This window comes from Anopheles stephensi, chromosome 3 (genome assembly GCF_013141755.1).
Source record: "Anopheles stephensi strain Indian chromosome 3, UCI_ANSTEP_V1.0, whole genome shotgun sequence".
NCBI lineage: Eukaryota > Metazoa > Arthropoda > Insecta > Diptera > Culicidae > Anopheles > Anopheles stephensi.
In genome coordinates, this window is record NC_050203.1 from 46039426 (window position 1) to 46060051 (window position 20626).

General features: G+C 45.4%; 3 protein-coding genes across 3 annotated transcripts; 2 read left to right on the forward strand and 1 right to left on the reverse strand.

Moving 5' to 3' along the window:
* The first annotated feature begins 649 nt into the window (after positions 1-649).
* On the forward strand, positions 650-2907 carry LOC118511109 (adenosine kinase). Its single transcript, XM_036053833.1, has 4 exons — positions 650-1134; positions 1281-1442; positions 1643-1804; positions 1884-2907. Exons 1-4 carry the CDS (start codon positions 1097-1099, stop codon positions 2674-2676), a joined length of 1155 nt encoding a protein of 384 aa, XP_035909726.1. The 5' UTR covers positions 650-1096; the 3' UTR covers positions 2677-2907.
* A 952-nt stretch (positions 2908-3859) lies between these two features.
* LOC118511108 (cytoplasmic protein NCK1) lies at positions 3860-13207 on the forward strand. The gene is made up of 6 exons (XM_036053832.1): positions 3860-4386; positions 6664-6943; positions 7012-7332; positions 7431-7767; positions 7837-8158; positions 8648-13207. Exons 2-6 carry the CDS (start codon positions 6922-6924, stop codon positions 8855-8857), a joined length of 1212 nt encoding a protein of 403 aa, XP_035909725.1. The 5' UTR covers positions 3860-4386; positions 6664-6921; the 3' UTR covers positions 8858-13207.
* Positions 13208-14841: 1634 nt separating this feature from the next.
* Positions 14842-17590, reverse strand: LOC118511110 (arrestin homolog). Its single transcript, XM_036053835.1, has 4 exons — positions 17109-17590; positions 15858-16668; positions 15652-15781; positions 14842-15566 (listed from the first exon to the last, which is right to left on the reverse strand). Exons 1-4 carry the CDS (start codon positions 17215-17217, stop codon positions 15465-15467), a joined length of 1152 nt encoding a protein of 383 aa, XP_035909728.1. The 5' UTR covers positions 17218-17590; the 3' UTR covers positions 14842-15464.
* Positions 17591-20626: the final 3036 nt, after the last annotated feature.

The following is a 20626-nucleotide window of genomic DNA, read 5'->3' on the forward strand; positions in this document are numbered from 1 at the left end:
AGCTAAAATTTGACCAAATCCCATAGTCCGTTCTGTGTTTTCGTCTTCTCATAGTTGAAAGGTGCGATAGAGCATGAGAGGGAAAAGAAAATAGAACAGGCGAACCAGATGTTCATCCGAACTTCCGACATGCTTCGAAATTCGTGTGTGTTGGACATTTCGACCATTTTAAATGAACAGTTAATTACGATCTTCATCCGAAGTTGTTGGATTGTTCGATATGAAGGTATGAAAATCGTCAGGACGTCAGGACGTCAGTACAACAGAGAGAAAGGCGAAGCGGCTCAAAATTGCTATGATAATTCAACATTTTATGTTGGTCGATTGCAAACAGTGCAAATGTTCCAAAATTTAAAATGTTTAGCAAAAGCAGCACACAAAACATCAATTTATTCCACCAATTTCGATCTAACAAAGGCTCTGGAAACATTTCCCAGATCTCGCTTGAATCGTTAATTTAAAGCAAAATAAATAAATAGGCGCCAAGAGTGGCTCTGCCGTTAAATATTGCAGCTATGCAGTTTATTTTATGATAAATCTCATGTTGATAGTTGCATGCATGTCAAACGTAGCCAAAAATTACTTCGGAACATTTCCAGCAAAACCAACACGGCTTGAACCCATGAACGGTATGTTGTAAACGGCAACCATTTGACAGCATCAGACGCATTCGAAATGAAAGCAAAAAGAAAACACAAACATACGCAACCAGCAGCTACCGTTTCGCGTGATTCAAAAGCAACTTTCGTTTATATTTGCTCTAATCTTATCTAACCGCAAATCCATGCACGCTGTAGAGTAAGCTGATAGGTTCACCCATCAATATATTTTTCGCGTCCCAAATAATTGGCACGTTTTGGCCAGGCTGCATGTACCCGCGAAACCGGTTCGAATTGTTTGTGCTGGAAGGGGAAAGGCTGGGAGGTTCGGTGACTAATTTTGACATAATCGTCCTTGCGAAGTTCGTACGTGCATGTGCATTTCAGCGTATGGTGAATGTTCCATTGCAACATATATATTAAGGTAGATCAACGACGGGACGATCAACAGAATCGCTATCGCAACGGGTAAATCCACATACATCCACCCAATCAGCATGACCAACGAAAACGATGATCTCTCCATCACAAGCTGGTAAGTGGCGAAATAGTTACATTGTTTCACAACCAAAACGGCAGTCTGCTGCCTGCATGCATCCTTTACATCCGTTAAACGTACAGTGTGTTGCATGGAGAACGGAATAACTAATCGGTAGGATAATGTTTCTCCACCCCGTGCAGTGATCGGTGCCCGCGAATGGTTGCATTTGGCAACATTCTACTCGACATCAGTGTGGAGCTGAAGGATGGCAAAATTCTGAACGATTTCGATCTGAAGCCTGATGATCAGAGGGAAGTTCCTGCAGACAAACTTGCTGCCCTTGTCTCCGTTGCCGTAGAAACGTAGGTATTTGGTCAATGTCGGGTGCTCTCCGAATCACGCTACCTGCATTCGGGCTACCCATACGCACAGACGTAGTAGTATCATGTAACGTAAATAGACCATGACTAACTAGCATGTGCCATTTCGAGCGTGTGTTTATTATTCCTTGCAAAGTTAGCATAATGTTACGTGCATTATTCGTGCGCCCTTGTCTTTCCAGGTGCGGCAATCCCATCTACAACCCGGGCGGCTCAGCATTAAACACATGTCGTATACTGCGCGCTCTTGGGGAGAAAAACATCATTTTCTGCGGGGCAGTTGGCGTTGATGAGAATGGCCAAATATTACAACAAATCTTGAAAGATTGCGCACTAAATACCTGGTAAGATTTACGATTCAGTGATGCAATTTCGAGCGACTGTGGAATGATTAAATGTTGCTCTTTCCTTATCATCGCGCAGTATACAAACGTTGCCGGACGAAATTACCGGGACTTGTATGTGCCTCATAAGCGGCGACAAACGGAGCCTGAATGCAAACATTGGTGCTTCGCTGCATTTCAAGAAGGAGTTTGTCAGCTCGCGCTGGTGCCAGTCCAAGATCGGCGTATGCAAATCGGCTGCACACACAAACATCGACGAGGACATGCGAATTTTCTACATTGAAGGATATTTTGTGCCGGAAAAGTTTCACATCTGTACGTACATCTACGAACAGTACTGCAAGGGTACGGCAAACCTGCTGGTCACCAATCTGAACGCATCGTACATACTGCAGGAGTTTACCGTGGAGATGCGCTTCCTCGTCGAGCATGCCGACCTGGTGTTTGGGAATTTGGCCGAATTCATTGCACTGGCACAGATTTACCACTGTGACGATGTGGACTCGTTGGCTCGGTTACTGATAAAACCGTACCGGAAACACAACCGTAACAAGATTCTCATTGCCACTGATGGTTGCCGAAGTGTGCGATTGTACTATGGTGCGGGATCGAAATTCATAGCGGAAAGCTACCCGGTGCCGGTCATACCGGCTAGCGCCGTCGTCGATACGACCGGGGCGGGTGATTCGTTTGTGGCAGGATTTCTGTACAAGTTCATGAACGATGAAAGCCCTACGTTAGTAGACTGCATTCGATACGGGTGTAAAGTGGCTGGGAAAGTGATAAGGCAGGTGGGGTGTAACTTACCCTCGAGCGTTCCATCATCGCCATCGGTCGCAACGCCGTGTGCAAAGGAAGGCATGCTTCCTTGAGCAGGCGGCCATCAGCTACGGAGGAAAGTGTATCTCTGAATTGTTATCATCCTTGCTGGAGAAGCATGTTCCTTTACTCTTGTTTTTGCTACTTATCAGACGCTGTGTCTAGGTGCTTGCTGCGTGCGGTGATCTTGCTTTTAAGGCAATAGTTTGGTTAAGGGTATTTGTTACAAAAAGTTGTTAGTCGCCATTATTTATAAATGCACTTCACTTTCGTGTAAATGTAAACCTGAGGTGAGATTATTGAAGATTCGAGAAAGAATTTGTTGAATAGTCCAAGCATAGGTAAGTGAATAATATAATATAATTAAATTAATCCCTTTTTCATTAATCACATGTCGACCATCAAAAACAGCTTTACGGACTAGGTCTTGGTCTGCGAAATTCTGATAACATCTCTACAAGCCCAGCTCTACAAAACTTTGCGCAAAACAGTTGCTTGCTTACTTACGGGTGCACGTTATGGAGACTCGCCTATTGTCCATCTACACATTTAAGGTCAAAAATCTATCATAGCATTGACCTACTCTCGAATGCACTATGGTGAACACGTGATCCACGTCAACCACAGAATGTGCATACGTCCTTAATAGTATAATGTACTTCTCAGTATATGGCTTAATACAATATTGTAAATGGAAAACAAATGCGTCTGAAAAAGTGTTCGACGGGCCATTCTGAACCTACAGATTCGAGGCTGTTCGTGATTGTCTTGGAGCGAGTGCAACGAATTTGACCAACTAGTTAAGTTGAAACTGGCTTCACTGCCGCGTCTAAAAGAGTCCAATGACTGCAAATGTACCTGCACAGTTCTACATGAGAAAGGAATGGTTCACAGAGGCTCGAGTTAACGCTCAATATAAACGTACCCTAAGGAAAATCCAGCAGCACCGTATTATGCAGATTTTTCCTATTCAAATCCAAAAGTGCTCGAATGTAGCTTTTCTGTATTTAGCGTCCGCGTACGATACAGTCCAGGTGCCTTATAATAAGAGGACAATTTAATTGAATGTGTTTAATCGCTTTTTATGCAACAAATGCACCACAGATGCGCCGCCAATAACAAAAGTAACGTTTTCGACTGCAATTTTCCTACCGTTTGCTTCACGCTCAAATGTCAAGCTAAACTTCACCGTTCTGTCAAACGTAGTGCAGTGACTCTACCTTCTCTGCGTGCACTTTCCGTCCAGATTTCGGACAACTGCTCGAATAGCTCGCTGTGGAGGTTTAGTCGGGAGAAAGATCGAAAATATATCGTGGAAAATAGAACGGAAAATCGCATTTCCACGTGCCAGGGAGCTTGCTTTTTCCACCGTGAACACGCTGCTCGGGTGTGGTTGCAGCGGAATTGGCCGGTGTGTGATACCGTACCCAGACGCAACGCCTGCCTTGTTGTTGCTCGGTGCAGCAGGCTACGGGCCCCTCGATGCGCTAGGAGGGTTTGCCATACAATCGTCTCATTCGGTGCGGTCATCATCGCCACGACAAATCCCTGAAACTTGTTCGATTCCGCCGCGGACGCTGTCGTCATCGGGTAAAGTAATCGCGTGTATCAGTCAGTGTAACAGAATGGCAAAGTGATACCAGAGAAGAGGCTGATAGGAAAAGAAGTTCCAGCGAACCACAGACTCCCATCGTAGTGAAGTGTGTAGCGGGTGTGAAACATCACCTCGACAACGTCCATGGCTAATTGGCCAGGAGATAATGGTACGTAGCATGTTTTGTCGCTGAATGGAAAGTTGTGGGCTACATCTCTGTGCCATTAGGATGCAGTCGGCAGCGGGATTTTTGTGCAGCGGGCAGTGTAATAAACGCTAAAAGCGGTCGGGAGACGGTTGTTTCCTGGTAGTTAAGGGTGTTGAAACTGTGTGCGTGAGAGGTCACGGTTTGCATACGGAGATTGAAACAAAACGCTGCTAGATAGCGAACGGTGCCTGTGAGTAAAAAGGACGACTAGCTGGCCAGCGTGACGGGTGCTCGTGTGCGGGCGTGTGTGTGTGCGCGATGTTTTAATGAAACGATTCTGTCCAAACGTATCCTTTTGCGTATAGCACCCGTAAATTCTGTTTGAGTGTGTTAGATGGGCGGATACAGTTTTCTTCACTGATTGCTGTTGTTGGAACGCGTCCTTTGCACTTTGCACTCGATTCTCTTCCCATTGTAAGCGGTGTGTGTGCGTGTTGGTGTGTTGTGTGTTGTGTGGCTTGGCAGGTTATTATTTTTGCATCCGTACCCCGAACCGTCGTGTCTGGTTGGCTCAAACTTACGTAGCATGAACAATGTATCTTTCGAGTGTGTGTGACAACTTTCCATTTAAACCCCGGTCGGAAACATCGCCTCCAGAAGGGTATCTTTGTTTTTGTTTTCAACAGCGGTTCGCATTTTGCGAAATAAACTTTTTTTATGCTGCTGTGCGTTAAACAATCACATACTGTTCGGACCGCGAGGGCTTGGTGCCAGGGATGGCGAGAGGCTTTCGATTGAAGTAACCCTTCTTATCCGATGATGGAGCCGTGTGCTGGATGCAGCGGGTGCAGTGCCTTATCATTTTTACCGGCTGTGAACAATGCTTCTCGAAAGCTCTTCTTTCTTAACGAATTCGCCTGATGAAGAGATACGGTAGCGCTTAAGATACACTTTCCCGGACGTGTGTGTATATCTGCCTGCTGGGAGCGATTTATCAATTCATCAACCGACCGACGACGCTAAACAAAACAAACCTAACAACAACCCTCATGGCCTGCTGCTGGTGCTGCTGCTCGCGTTATTTGCACGCTACAGAAAAGCATGGCAGTGAAAATGCGTGCAAGCAAACCCCAGTCCGGTGGTGCGTGCGTGCGAGCGTGCCTTATGCGCGATTTTTTCGTTTTACTTACCATTTTTATGATGATGATGAGGCAAGCAGACAAAACAGCAGACAGCCCGTGGTACTAACGACACCGGATTGCTTCTTATTCAACAGTGGCGTAGCGGCTTTTTAAAATTAGATATTCGTTAGTTGTCTGCTCCTTGTGAGGTCGTCCCGTGTGAGTGCGGCCATATTTCTCTTCAATTTTCATAATTGTGCATGCAAGTAGCTAGTTTGGGACAACTTTCGCACATGTTCTAGCAATTTTTGTACAAAGAAAGCTTCGGTGGGCTTAGTTCGTATAACATACGTTGGCGAACAATGAAATTAATTGGCGTTATATTAATCTTTTCTTGTTAAAGAGCTGACGTTTATGTTTGTAAACCGCATGAAAAGGTTGCTTCGATCATGTTTTGATTCAAACGGGGCATACACAGCCAATTAGCTTAAGCATAGCAATCCAAATTTCAATGTTTGAATTTATTATTATCTTAGCCGCATTTCCGCAGATTTCAGGTGTGTAAAGCATCATCAGTTAGTACAAGTTTGCAAAGCACATATACACAACCCTGAGCAATTCAGTGCGGCGACCTTCACTTGGTTCTCAGAATGGTTGTGGTAACCTTTTCTCTGCTCATTGTTTACGAGTGAAACGCGTCTCCACTACAATACCAACCGCTAACACTGCGGGTATGCTTAGGTCCGGCAAGACCTTCAGACATTGATCGTAGCTTAAGCGATCACCACCCCCGTTGTGGTAGGCTGCTATAGAACCATCCACCGATGCGGGCTTTGCTGGCTATGTTTCTCGCGGGGTTATCCCCGGAAGGTGTGGGCGAATACTTTACCGAATGTTACCAAAAATGATGTCCGAGTGTTACCCGTTTGCATGAGTATCGTTTTTGTACGTTGCGTTTCGCTCAAAAAAGGCCTGATAAATGATCCATAAGTCTACTTCTGAGACTACTGACCTCAAAAAGTGGTTCTATGTATGGAGACTTTGCTATTGTACCTGGTCGAATCTCAACATATGGTCAATGGTTTATGATCTTTTGGTTAAAAGATCACACTTGCACAGAGAATCTAATACCATTAGGAAATTTAATGTTTAATGTATTTTTGTATTTTTATTACAGATATTGTGTCAATGGAATAATCCTTGTTAAAATGGTCGCTACGATAATATACTAGAAGCGGATTGATCGTGCGAAAGGAATATCAACGAAGGAAACGCAATTAATTGTTTCATCGGTGGATGCATTTAGTCATTAATTATAAGCGTATTACTAACCACAACGCTGCATCGACTAACGGATTCGTTTGTGGAATTAACAATTACAACCACAACAAAAGTGTGAACCAGAATCTACAAACACAAGGGTAGTCATAAAAGAATGGCTGGCAGCATCAAGCAAGGTAAACGAGACAAAATATTACGCGAATTAATAATGTGAAACTAACCAAAATTCGATCTACCTTTGCAGAGGATGTTTGCTACGTGGTAGCAAAGTATGATTACGAAGCGCAGGGTGCCCAGGAGCTTGATTTGAGGAAAAACGATCGTTATCTGCTATTGGACGATAGTAAGCACTGGTGGAGGGTACAGAATACACGCAATCAGTCCGGTTACGTGCCCAGTAACTACGTGAAAAAGGAGAAAAAGTCCGTCTCACTGTTCGATAGCTTTAAGAAGAAGGTTAAAAAGGGCTCCGGCAGCAAAACGCTTCCCAACTGTTCACCTTCCAGGCAGGTCGATAGTCCAACAATGAGTCGACGATTACCGCCCGATCCTTCGGAAGCCATCGGTAAAGAAAATTATGTTTTTTAAACTTTGAAATGTTTCGACTCTAGCGGGCTTGCAATTAACGTTCTGTTACTGATTTTTTTTGATCGCGCACAATAGCTTCCACGCCGATAGGAACTGCCATAGTAAAATACAACTACCAGGCGCAGCAGCAGGACGAGCTGTCGCTGACCAAGGGTACGCGGATATTGATACTGGAGAAATCGAACGATGGTTGGTGGCGTGGTCAGAGCGGTTCTGCGACCGGGTGGTTTCCTAGCAACTATACAACGGAAGAAAATGAGGACGACACACTGCACACGTACGCGATGGCAGAAAACGTGTTGGACATCGTGGTGGCTCTTTACTCATTCAATTCGAACAACGATACGGAGCTATCGTTCGAAAAGGGCGATCGTTTGGAAATTCTTGACCGACCAGCGGCAGATCCCGAATGGTAAGTTGATCTGTGAAAGCAACAAACTATAAACAAATAATGCGCTAACTGGTTTACTTCGCATCACAGGTACAAAGCCCGTAACAATAATGGCCAGATCGGGCTGGTACCGCGCAACTATTTACAAGAACTGTCGGAATACTTGGCTCAACCGTTCCGGAGCAATGGTAGCGGACCGGATTCGCTCGATCGACGACCTAATGATGCGCAGTCGAACAACAACAACTCAAACACGAACAACAGTAACAACAACAACTCCCAGCAGCCGGAAAGACCCCACCTGACCGGCAAAAGCTGGTATTACGGTGCTATTACACGAAGTCAATGTGATACGGTGCTAAACTCTCACGGACACGATGGAGATTATTTGATTCGTGATAGCGAAACGAATGTAAGTAGCGCAATTGTCACATGTAAACATATACTGTTGAATTTTAATTCGAATTCGAACTCATTTCGACTCGTGATTCGAGGTTGAGGGAAAGCCGTCATTATTGGCTGATCTTGGGCATACCAGTTTTCTCGAATACGTTCAAATGAGATGGACAAATTCTTCTTGCCAGAAACATCCTTACGACTGTGAAATAGGCCAAGCGTTTGCATGGATTGAGATAACCCCTATTGAAAAATATTCTCAGCTATAGTTGGATGATAAAAATCGCCATGATTAGCTTGAAAGACAGACTGCTTAACATCTTCTTCTTTGGCCTAACATAATTTAGCCTGCATAAATATAATTCAATTTGACCATTGAAGTTTCGAAAACATTATCGCAATCCCCTGCCATGTGTTCTTCGTAATAGTTATAAAAAAGTTTATTTTTTCATGCATGGTTTAATGTGACATTTTTTCTTGTTTTTTTTTGTTGTTTTTCTTGCAGCTGGGTGACTATTCTGTATCGTTGAAGGCCCCTGGCCGCAACAAGCATTTCCGTGTGCACGTGGAAGGTAACATGTACTGCATCGGGCAGCGCAAATTTCACACACTGGATCAACTAGTGGACCACTACCAAAGAGCTCCCATCTACACCAACAAGCAGGGCGAAAAGCTGTATCTGGTACGACCGTTGCCGAAAGCAAACGGTACCTAAGCCCGATATGGAATGCAAAAATCACCCGATATTAGCGGACATCGTTAGCGGCGGCTGGAAGTCACGCATCATCGGGGAAGGTAAAAGTGTGGTCAAAGGTGTGACTCATAGCATTAAAAGAAGGCAGACGTGTACGACAAAGCGTGTCCGCGTCCTCCAGCCTAAGGAGAGTAGTGCTCGCGATTAGATAATTGGGAATTTCAGTCATTCAGCTTCCCCCCGGGGTTGGTATCCCGGGGTTGGTACACTGTGTTTGCAAAGTAGTGTGTGTGTTTTCAGTTTGTTTATTCGTTCGACGACGGACGTGAGTGTTGCGCAAGGTGAATCCGGTTTTTGTTTAGTTGATTTTAGATGTGTTTCGGTTTTTAATCGTTTTGCTCAGTTTTAGTTTCGAAGTTGGTTACACATTTTCTATATCTCTTTTGAGCGAAACACGCTCGTTCAAGTGTAAATGGATGGGGACAGGAAGAGAAAAGAGGTATACGATTAGTTTTGTAAATCATGCTTTCCTTCAACCCCCTTTTATGTATATTTTTTTAACATCGAATCTAATGACCAAATGAGATCGTTTGAAATGGTCTTTTGGGTGCAAACAAGAAAGTAGGGAAGCAAAAAATGCGGCAAATCGGACCCAAACCGGCCGATGAAACAACGCGCTTCGAAATGCAAACTCTCGATTTAATGATATGATAATTATAACAGGTAGTAATTTATTTTGAAAGCCCACACTAAGCTTTAGCATGGCAGTATGGCGGTTTTTAAGTCACTTTAAAATTTACCCGTGGGATCGATCGGTTGGGTGGGACAGAGTGTTTTTAGCCAGCAGAAAGAAAGGGTGTATGCTCTCATTGATGTTCTGAGAAAGTGTTCTGCTATTGTGTTCTAATCATTTTGCAACGAGGCTGAGGTTTTTGGTTTCGGACAGCAAGCAGTGGATACGAAATTGGCCATTAGCATCATCGTCACCGTCTGCCAGCTGAAATTATCTCGCATCTCCTCCGGTCCGGTTGCGTGTGCTTAAAGAGTGTGTGAAGTTATTATATTCAATTGTAGTTCAAATGATAACCAAAGGGGTAAACATTTCGTTTGCGTATCGCTACTCACATCCAAATAATGATGTGCGTGTGGTAACGTCCAAGTGGCGTTCACACACCAAAGCGACAAGGCACATCTTTCCATCCTCAGAGCAACAAGAAGTATTTGCTAAAATGCAAAAACTGTAGGCATTTATTTTGTTCCTGTTCAGTAGATGTTTTCGGTACACATCCAACACCCCCCACCCCACGAGTCTTAACAAGCGCGAGAGTGTTAATGGTAAATAGAATTGCAATCAAAATGCAAAAGAAAAATTGTAGAAAGAAGCGAGTTAGTACTGCTTTGATTCCATCTAAAATTGCGAAATGAAATAATAAGCACTTGGCAGGAAATGCTTCTTCACAGTATGGTGGCTCGGTGGGCAAGCGAGAGAATGGACCTCGATGTTGATACACCAGAAAAGAACAATCCGGCCACTGATTCAGCTACAGCTACATCACCAGTGTGTATAGGTTTGTTGCGGGACGGGCAGTAAATTTTGGTGAGCAAAAGCACTCCCTCGGGGTTCAAATAAGGAATCACGCAAAGTATTGGTGCTGTTGTTTCTGTTTTAGTTTGGCTGCGGTTACCCCTTAACATGCTATCGCTGTGTGCCGTGTATCTGTTGAGTGTGGGGAGAGTGTGTGTGAGAGAGAGAGAGAGAGAGAGAGAGTCATAGAGTCAGTTTCACCCTTACCCATTTTAATCGGAATGGCAACTAACGCAACATAAGCATATAAACCAATGTGGCAGCATTGTATCTATATCCCATACTCATCCCGTGTACAGAAGATATAATAAAATAGGCTTTGAGATAGGTTCTCCGCATCGCATTTAACAATTCATTCCTTTGCTTGCACAGCTACGCGCGTTGAGAGTCGTGCTCGTGTATCATCAGCTAATCAGTGCTGCTGTGTCTGAGTCAGTAAGGCATACGGAAAATGGAACGAAAGCGCGATGCGACACAGCCGTATGATCATCCGCAGGAACAGGAGAAAATAAGGAACAAACTCAGTATGTGTGTGTGTGTGTAGTACGAGGGAGAATTGTTCTGTAGTTGGGAGCGATGGTCTGATAATTTTATACAAGGTAGCACGATGTGATGGAATTAGTAATTTTGATACTTCCTTTTTATATCGACAGAATGCGGAATGGCGGAAGTTTATTTGGACGAACACGCACGCACCCACACACACACACACACCGCTTTCGATTAACGCGCGAATGGTGTGTGGATGGTTCGTTCGGCCGTACAGTACGTGTGTGTCGTGGTAGATGTAAATTGGTGTTGTGTGAAGCTCTCTAATTTTCGTCTCCCGTTCTCGGGGTGCTCGGGGGCAGGAACTACCGGCCACCCAGCCTGTGGGAGCTTTGTAGCATACTTCCATCCGTACCATCTTCGCTGAGCTCTGTCTGTTAAATCATAGCTAAAGCTGTTCCGTTTCCCACCGTCACGTTTATGGTGATGATCGCTAGTTTTTGGAACGGAAAAAAGAAGAAAATAAATCATACCTGTGGGTGTGGACTGAGATCACAGAGCCTACATGAGATCGATATTCTTTCGAACTAAGTAAAAACGATGCGCGATCTGTGTTGTGAAGCTCTCTACGCGAGCCTAACGATATTTCTGCCGACAACCAAATTGGGTGTGTGTGTGTGTGTGCTAACGAGTTGAACGACAGCTCGCACTAATAACGAAGTAATTGGCACTAATTTTTGCGTGAGCACTGCTGCCGGTCGGAACGAATTAATCGAGACATTCATAATAGCTAAACTATCTACTTACATCACATAACTTACAACCAATTCGGGACATATAACATAGCGACGACAGTGTATGGAATAGATCTAATGATAATCGAATTTCGCAGACGCAGACACATGCCTTTGGGGATGGGAAGGTGGGTTTATTGCAAGATGTACTGCAACATGCACACGAAATGGGCTACAAAGTGCCATTTTTACACAGACTTAGTCCCCTTCGCACGGCAGCATCAGCAGAAAGCTTGAGTGTGGGAGGGAGCAATTGTTTGTGAGTGGAGAACCAGCGGCGGTATGCTGCGGACGGGTATTAGCGAGCGTTTGCTTTTACGTTTGTGACAACATGATATTAATTTCGATAGGGCGCTGCGAAAGGAGGCAGCAACATTACCGATCCTGTGCTACTCGCGGCGGCATAGAGTTGCAGGGAGCGTCAACCGTCAACAGCAGCGCAGATAAAGCTTGGTTTCATCCATTGGATTGCTTCTTTAGCTGTCGACCAAAAAGCGTGTGCGTTGATCCCAGTTGTGTAAAGATTGGGAGATGAAACATTAGAATCGGTTTTCAAAGCTGAAACCTCTAGAATAGTAAGCGGAGAGTAAAAAAGTGGTAGTGAAATTGTAGAACCTTAATTTGAGCTATATACAATCCCGCTAGAATCTCTTCCACGCGCGCGAACGTTCTCGCTGGCACGTCGTGTGCATCAACATCAACAACAATCCAACACATCCAGGAGGAGGGGAGGTATGGATGGTCGTCAATGGCAATGATGGTAGCGACACCTTCCTTCCAAGCGAAACGGTTCACCGAACAATGTATTCTATTCTTTGCCTACTTCACATTCATCAATACCGTTAAGGCATTAATTAATTTAAGCGAAACGTTTGCAGCAACCGATCATGCACACACAATATGCAAGTCAATGAAGACAGGGACAACAGCAGGCGACAGATTGAAGGCACGAACAAAAGAAAAAGCAAAAGATAGCCATCCAAGCAAGCGTTGCGGACAATGGTAGTGTGAAGAACGAAATCATCCTAATACCAAAATATACAAGTAATATAGAATATTATAAAGAAAAGTAAAATAAAAAAACAGGAAGTAATTTGCAAATAATCGTGGACGCAAAACTGTGAACAAACAAGCATGGGAAAGCAAAGACTTTGCAAGCTCCGATACTCGTAGCACGGACGGACGGATGGTGTTGTAGGTGTTGCAGCAGCAGTAGTAGAATGATTGCGAACGATTTGAAACGAACGACGTACGCTAGGTATCGAACCCAATGGGTGGTGGTGGTGGTGGTGGTGGACGGAAGGTTTTAGTAGGTCAACACACACACACACATATACCAATCACCGACACAGACTGGATAACGAGTGAACTAGGAAAGTATGCAAAGTATAAAGACATAGGCGTGAAACGATGAAAATATTGTATATCGTAATGAAAAACAAAACAAAAAAAAAACAACAACTAAGTCATCGCAATAAAGGTAAGATCAATGAATCTAGAGAATAAACAGGCGGATTGTTTTGCTTACGCGATAACAGACACATGTTAAGCTAAACTATGTTTTCACAGGAAATGTCGAAGGCTGTATATGGTTGTTCGAATGTTGGTGCGTAATTCAGGTACAAATTACCGAAGTGGACTTCCCTGGATGTAGGCTACTCTGATAACATAGACGATAACGTGTTGGACAGCCTGCTGATCGTCCGAAGGTATTGCAGGGCCAAAATCTGTTCCGATCACCATTTGAATTGCACACACAGGTGCGGATTCGTGCTTCCGGATGATTACTGCCTTCACATTTATGCCATCTTGAGCCCAAATATGAAAGATTGATTTTATTAGCTCTTCCATCTTCAACACGTCTTATTTCAAAGTTCCACAGTCGCATCAGAAATTTACCCTAACTGCATGCAAGCTTCCATTATTTGATTGCTGACTTCCACAACGAGCCTGCCATATTCCACAGTCTATTTGAAACAATCACCTAATAGATTCAATTTTATAGGGATGTTCTTCTTGGCATAACGACCTCCTTAGGTCATGTCTATCACGTAGTTGAACAGTCAGTCCTCACTATGGGGAATGGACCGGATGGAATTTGATCCTCGGTGCTGCTTAAGTCCTTTTTTATTTCATTTGTTTATACACAGGTCTTTGAACCCTCATTTGCCTCTGCTATGTGATGACCGGCGCAGCTGTTGCTTCTGTCCCGGGGGTTGCCATATTACGCCATATGTTTGATACCGATTACAAAATTTACTCTTTGATCTTTGAGAACATCAGGGACAAGGTTGACTGGTCTTTGCCAAATCTAGAGAGTCAGAAATTTCAGAGCACATCTCCTATCCACCTTGTTATCCCGCTACAAGACAATATGTATAGATAACAAAACAGGATAACGTTTGTGAACGTGTGCGAGGACGACTGCTCGGTATTAAAGCTCGATCGTGCCACTATAGCCGACAGTCGATGTCGACGTCGAGCAACTGACTGGGTCCTTTGGTGCTACTGAGGCTGTGGGCTGTGGAAAAACAATAACTTGTTTCTTTGGTTTGAGGTTTCGAGCTGAAGAATAACCAGGCCAATGGTGAAACCAGGATCGATCCTGTTGAAAAATAGTAAGTTTAATGGGGCGATTCACAGAATTTTGATTACAATTTTCCGGACTAGTCTGGTGACCGAGGCGAATGCGGCGCCGGTTTTCACACGGCAAGAGCGTGAATCAAATCCCATGCCGACCGCCTCCCCGTACGTAGGGCTGACCACTTTACTGCGGGTGAACTGAAGCCACAGAAAGCCAGAAATGGCGGGCCGAGACTTCTTCAGGTTGCTAGTGCCAAGGAAGAAGGCTTCGGTAGGCTGATCATGTCATGAGAATGGTACCAGATGTCCCAACTCGTCTAATATTTGCAAATCTTTGATGGAGGAGATTGTTTGATGCGTTGATCATGCAACCCATGACTATAAGCCCAGGTAGGTCGTTCACCTGTTCAGCTCTCTCATTATTTACTTGAACAGGAAGATCGTTCATGATCGTAAACAGTCACTCACAACGAAGAACTGAGCGAACTGAACTGGTTCATCATGTAGATGATGGTGCTAGAAACGAAAGCAAAGCAAGGGGAAACACATCGCAGTTTGTTTTCATCCAATTCGAATGTTGTTCGTTTTGTTTTATTCAATCGTATGAGAGATTCGTATTCGGTGTGTACATAATTGGTCGCACAATAACAAAACAGCTTCAATAGTTCAATAGCCTTAATCCTTGCGCACAGAAGGATCCTATGAAAACTGCACCCCCTGCTCGAAGCGCTACCGATGTGGTTAAAGACGGCGCAGAGACGTGGGTGGCGGTTCTATTTTGTAAATTTTGTAAGGTACATCGTTCAACAGGGGGAGGCATTCAGGCGCGCTCGATCGACTGCTTGGCCGCCCCTGCCCTGCTGGCTGGCTGACTGACTCTCTCCACACAGTAACACAATAAGCGCACAGTCGGATGGTTCCCTTTGCTCGATTGTTGGTAATCATTTCGTGTTTCGTTTCATTCTCTCCATCTTTCTCTCCATCGGCCATCGTCGTGATATTATTGCTTAGGATATAAAAGACGGGGAAGTGAGATCGAATAATCGTTTGCGTCGTCTCGTTGATGGTCGTTTGCGTTTGCGGTTGTTGTATGAGTAAATTTGCGTGTTTTGTTGGTTTTCTGTGGTGACATTTGTCGTCGTAGTCCGTCCGTGCCTGGGTTTGCAGCAAGCGCGAATTAATCAAAGTCCACCGAAGCCTGCTGATCGACCGTGTCCTGTCGGAAGGTTTCCACGTCGGCCTGGCTGTCTGCATGAATGACCTTAGCCTTGGTACCGGGCTGTTGGGTCGGTTGGTAGGAAAAGAATACAAAAGAAGGGCATGAGTAACTTGCCAGCCTGTCAGCTTTCCTGCGGGCAGCTTACCTTCGGGTGCATCAGCACAAACGGAAGCTCGGCCGACAGTTCGCCTCCGAGAGCACCGAGGAACAGTTTCACCTTGACGGCGTACGAAATGATAATGCCGAAGGCGTCGCGCTGGTCCGGTTGAGCCAAGCTGTGGAGTAATTGAACGTTTCCCATTAGTGGCAATAACCTAAAAAAAAGGACAAACGCCCGCTGCTCCTACTTACAGCGTAGTCGAAGCCAAACACTGTTCCTGACGCTTGATCTGACCGTCCAGGGCGACACCGCGACGCTGCTTGTTGGAGGACAGCAGCGGCGTCAGGTACATCACCTTCTGCAGGCTGGAACCGGGCTGGATCGGGCAGCCCTCGCTCGTCTCCAGCGAGGCCACCGTGTTGCGGTAGCTACCGTTCTGGAACAGCACCACGTCCACGCCCTGCTGCACCATCGCCTTGATCTTCTTCACCATCTTGTTCGAGTTGTTGCGTATGCAGATGTTGACGCCTATTCGCTCGCCGTGCAGGTACAGCTGCTTGTCCAGCGTCACCTCCAGCTCCAGCTCTCCCGGGCTCAGCATAAAGTCCTTGCGCACCACCGTGCACGGCTGCTGGCCCTGCTTGGTCGGCGCGAACTGGATCTTGCGGATGCCGAGCGTGACCGTGCTGCGGCGGTGCGTACGATCCGTCTCCGAATCGCCGGCAAAGATCTTCACGTAGTACGACACACCGCACGGGTCGCCATTGTCGTCGTCGCCCTGCTGCAGCGTCACCGAGGACGGTGCGTTCGGCGAGATGTTGAACGTGAACGGGATCGCGTTGGAGCCGAGCTTCTTCAGCAGGCGCTCCTGCAGCTTCGTTTGCTCCTTGTCCGACTTTTCCGGCCGCGGGTAGATCTGTTCCGAGGCGAGGCAAAGCTCCTTCTGGAAGTTCAGGCCCATCACCTCGTCCTCCTCGCGGCCATAGCGGAAGCTGCAGACCACCTGACCGTACACCTTGCGGTTGTCGCGGATGTACTCGTCGTCCAGCACGACGATGCCATCTGATGGACATTGAACGGAGGGAGACAAAGTGGAGAATTAGGTAAGATGGAAATTTCCTATGCTATAGGAAAGGAATCCTTTAGCAGATAAACTCGCCCAACTAACACTGTATTCATTAGAAGTTCGCTAAGCTCTTTTACTCAACGCAATTTAATGGCAAATCCATTCAAGTCAATCTACCAACGGAAACTTTGAACGTTCGACGATCTTGCTCAACCAGGGTCGACCAGAGTATGCAAAAATAAAAGCTAACGTGACGCTTCACGTAATACGCTTGTGTATTATAAACTCTCTAGCCAATGCCGGTAACTGGTTGCCGGGCTGATTTCTTAGAAAAGGTTTTATAAGCACGTATACCGGCCCCCCCCCGCCCTCCCTTGCATAACGGTGGAGGGGGGGGGGGGGATTCTGTCACGCAAGACCCGCCGTCAATACACACCGATCGGTTCAACGCCTGCAACATGGTCCACAAAGTCACGCTTGCCCATGTACAGCGTAACCTTTCCGTTGGGGGCACACTTCTTGAAGACTTTGAAATTGTAAACCATCTTGATGTAATTCCTTTGCTACGAGACTGGTAACAGACGCTCGTACGCACGTACACACGCACACACTGACTGTTATCGAAAGTTCCGCGTATGAGATTACACTGTCACTGTAAGGATTCGCTTTTCAAATCGCTGGATATTGCTTTCGCCACAAAACGGTTCGTCACTGGTGCGGGTTCGGCTTGAGACGGATTGGTGAATAGAGAGCGGGATGCAGGTTTTTGTGTGTTTTTTTTTAAATTGTTTTATTTTATGAAATTATGTGTATGATACGTGTCACCACCAGCGGAGGGATCACAACCGTCGTTCCTGTTGATGAACGCAAACTGAATTAGATTCCCATGGTTCGGCTTCATTTATACGCTTCCGCACCGTTCCGTTGATGGTTGCGTGGCGCACCTATTCCCGCTTGATCCAATTACGCGTGGTCCGAATCCTTCCTCCATGGCTCGCTCGGTCGGTCGGCCGGTCGGTCAGCTCGGTACTCGGCATGCGTCCATCGATCGATCGGTCTCGTACCTTGCCCTAATCATCGTTCCAAAGGCGATGTCGTGCTTACGCCGCCATGGTTCGATTATGAACGAACAACTTTACCTTGCGATTCTGGCGAAGGAAACTTTGCTGCCCCCGGTCTTTTGTTTGTTTCTTTCCTTGGTGACATGTTCCCGCGATTCGGGCAGGAAATGTGCACCGGACACTCGTGGTGCGTACGTACCGGCTTGGCTAGCAGCACGTGTTGGGTGTTTTCGTTTTGGGACATTGAACATGTGCCGGCGGCCGTGTTTCAGGCCAAATTCTCGGAAGAACACAAGTTGGTTGTTTGTTTTGGGAAAAATATTCACATGCAATTTTTACTTCAAATTTTGTATTTTCTTCACTGTGCATGAACACATTCCATGACGATGGAGGCGCATGGTGTTTCGTAACCATAGGAACCAACGTTGCACGGCGTAAATCGCTCGTTATTGGCACGGTTTATTACCGATTTGTGTTTTTCCACTTATTTTTGTATTGTTGTAAATTTTTTTTTTCGTCTCTAGAACACGAACGAAATCGTGGAAAGTGGCATTGGATCGGGCACAGGTTGACGATGGTTTTCTCTCTCCCCGTTCAATTAAGGTAATGCGATCGTATCGATTTCTGGCCCATGCAAACATCGCAACAACACCATCCGGTCCACCACCAGGTCGCGACGTACGGCGAGCACACGTGACCAGCGCGCGCGGCCAGATCGCCAGACGACATTGATGCACGGAGCCTCCGGCGGATTCGGTTTGTTGCTGTTCGTTCGTTGTGTGCTTTGTCGTCTTTAAGATGAAAGATGTTGTCGTCATCGTCGTCGTGGACGCTTCACGCGGTTGGCAAGAGTAAGGTTTCTCAAGTGACATGTTGTTTGTTGTTGCAGCCCATGTTTCTATTGATTTTGCACAGCCCGGATGCCATAGAGCGGTCATTACGCGTAAGCTCTCTGGCCGTGAACTTTAATGCAGATGTGTGCTTTAAAGAACGTAACTGGAACGCAAAAAGCAAAACACCCGTTGACGTCCAACTCTCGGTGTCAACGGAAGGACGGACCGTTATGACGATTGGGAATGATTGGATTTATGGCTAGCGAACACCGTGCTGTGGTGCAACAAAATCGTTCGTTAGAATGTGCTACCTGTGATATTAGATTACATCTAATTTAATTGGTTTCAAATGATTAAACTATTGAAACAGATCAAAAAATTCATTATGACTATGATTATGGCGAATCGATGCCTTGTGATTGTGGAATCTTGGCATCATCTATCTCATGTGCGAGAAGGGAGATAGGCTAGTGTGCACTACAACTCCAGGGATATTAAGGTTTTGAATACTGCCTACAAGATCTTCTCCCTAATCTTGAATGAATCTTGAATGAAAAGATAGTTGGAAATGAAAAATGAACCTCAAACCAGATCTTCACCATGTGGCAGATCTTGGAGAAGATGGCAGAGAAGCAGCTCCACTCACCACCATCACTTCATTTCTTTAAAGCCGCATATGACAGCATAGTCGGAGTAAAAATATACGACGCATGGAGCTCTTTTGAAATCCCGGCCCAGCATATCCGGTTTGTAAAAATGACAATGGCCAGCATCACATGCCAGGTGAAGCTGGCTACCATCAAGGGGTCTTTTCGATCTGGCGCTAGAGAGGGTGGAAACTGCGGGGACCATCTTCTACAGGAGTCAATCCAGATCCTGACATACGCTGATGACATAGTATTCATTGGTGTGAGGCGTTCCTTCGCACCAGAATCTTACCAAAGGATCGAGCGTGCGGCCCTAAACCTCGGGTTAGAGATTAACGAGGCGGCAACCAAAATAATGGTGACTCATGCATTGATTTACGCAGGGGCGATGTACAGATGAGGTGACCGCTTCCGTTGAAGTCGTGCAAAACTTAACCTATCTGAGGTCAAAAGTCAGCTTTGATAACAACAAACATCACAAAGTTACGTGCAATGGTGCTACCGCCTGACGAAACTCTTCCACCGCTGTGCCGTCGGCCGAAGCTGCAAGAAGAACATAAGCACAATCCGGTGCAATGAAGTAGGAGATTGAGGATTGCATAGGAAAGTTTGCAACGTATTCTTATTGCTGGAAAGTGAACGTGGTGACGTGGCTGCATGTTGCTTAGTCGGTGCTACTCACAGCTGATAGGGACTAGGTGATTGTAACATCGCAGAAAACACGGAACGGAACTGGTTCATCCTCTATATGGAACGGAACGTGAACCTAGGGTGCACAAGAACCTATTTAAATTTATTGTTGTTACTATGGAGCTAGTAAATATTTTCAAACTTATGCACACTCCATTCACCACATATAAGCTTAGCTGCTCTCAAAATCGATCGGCCAGCAAATGCATTAGCCCATAGAGGCAGCAAGCTATAACTGAATGAACGTAAGTGAAAACCGAACCAAAAAATGTGTTTTTGTTTGATGCGATAACAGAACTGCAATATTTAAAACAAGCAAGTTAGTTAGTTTGTTTTAAAAGTCAAACAATACACTACATAGACTGCAATGAGAAGATGAAAGGAATGAAAATTACTGACCGGTACTTAAAAGAACGGAAAGTATCGTATTGGTGCGAAAGACCGAGAGTGTCGGAACGGATCTATGTTGAAAAAAGAATCGGATCGGAAAGTCAAAAAGACGGATCGGTACTTTTTTGCTAGGTTCGAACCGGAACGGCCAACACTCAAAAAGGATGTCTTAGGATTTTACATCCCCGATATGTGTGTGTGTGTGTTGGCATATGTATTTGTCTTCACGGGTATGTCAAGGGCTTAAGAAAGGACACCACACTTATCATTGTTCTATTTGGCTTGAATTAGACAAGATCAGGTTGTCATTCGTTTTCCAAGAAACTGGTCCAG

Coding starts and splice junctions, on each gene's coding strand:
- LOC118511109 (XM_036053833.1), top strand. CDS start 1,097: ATGACCAACGAAAACGATGATCTCTCCATCACAAGCTG. Junction 1,443..1,642: donor GTCTCCGTTGCCGTAGAAAC/GTAGGTATTTGG, acceptor TTGTCTTTCCAG/GTGCGGCAATCCCATCTACA. Junction 1,805..1,883: donor GATTGCGCACTAAATACCTG/GTAAGATTTACG, acceptor ATCATCGCGCAG/TATACAAACGTTGCCGGACG.
- LOC118511108 (XM_036053832.1), top strand. CDS start 6,922: ATGGCTGGCAGCATCAAGCAAG. Junction 7,333..7,430: donor CGATCCTTCGGAAGCCATCG/GTAAAGAAAATT, acceptor CGCGCACAATAG/CTTCCACGCCGATAGGAACT. Junction 7,768..7,836: donor CCAGCGGCAGATCCCGAATG/GTAAGTTGATCT, acceptor TTCGCATCACAG/GTACAAAGCCCGTAACAATA.
- LOC118511110 (XM_036053835.1), bottom strand. CDS start 17,217: ATGGTTTACAATTTCAAAGTCTTCAAGAAGTGTGCCCCCAACGGAAAG. Junction 16,669..17,108: donor TGCAGGCGTTGAACCGATCG/GTGTGTATTGAC, acceptor AATGTCCATCAG/ATGGCATCGTCGTGCTGGAC. Junction 15,782..15,857: donor TGTTTGGCTTCGACTACGCT/GTAAGTAGGAGC, acceptor ATTACTCCACAG/CTTGGCTCAACCGGACCAGC.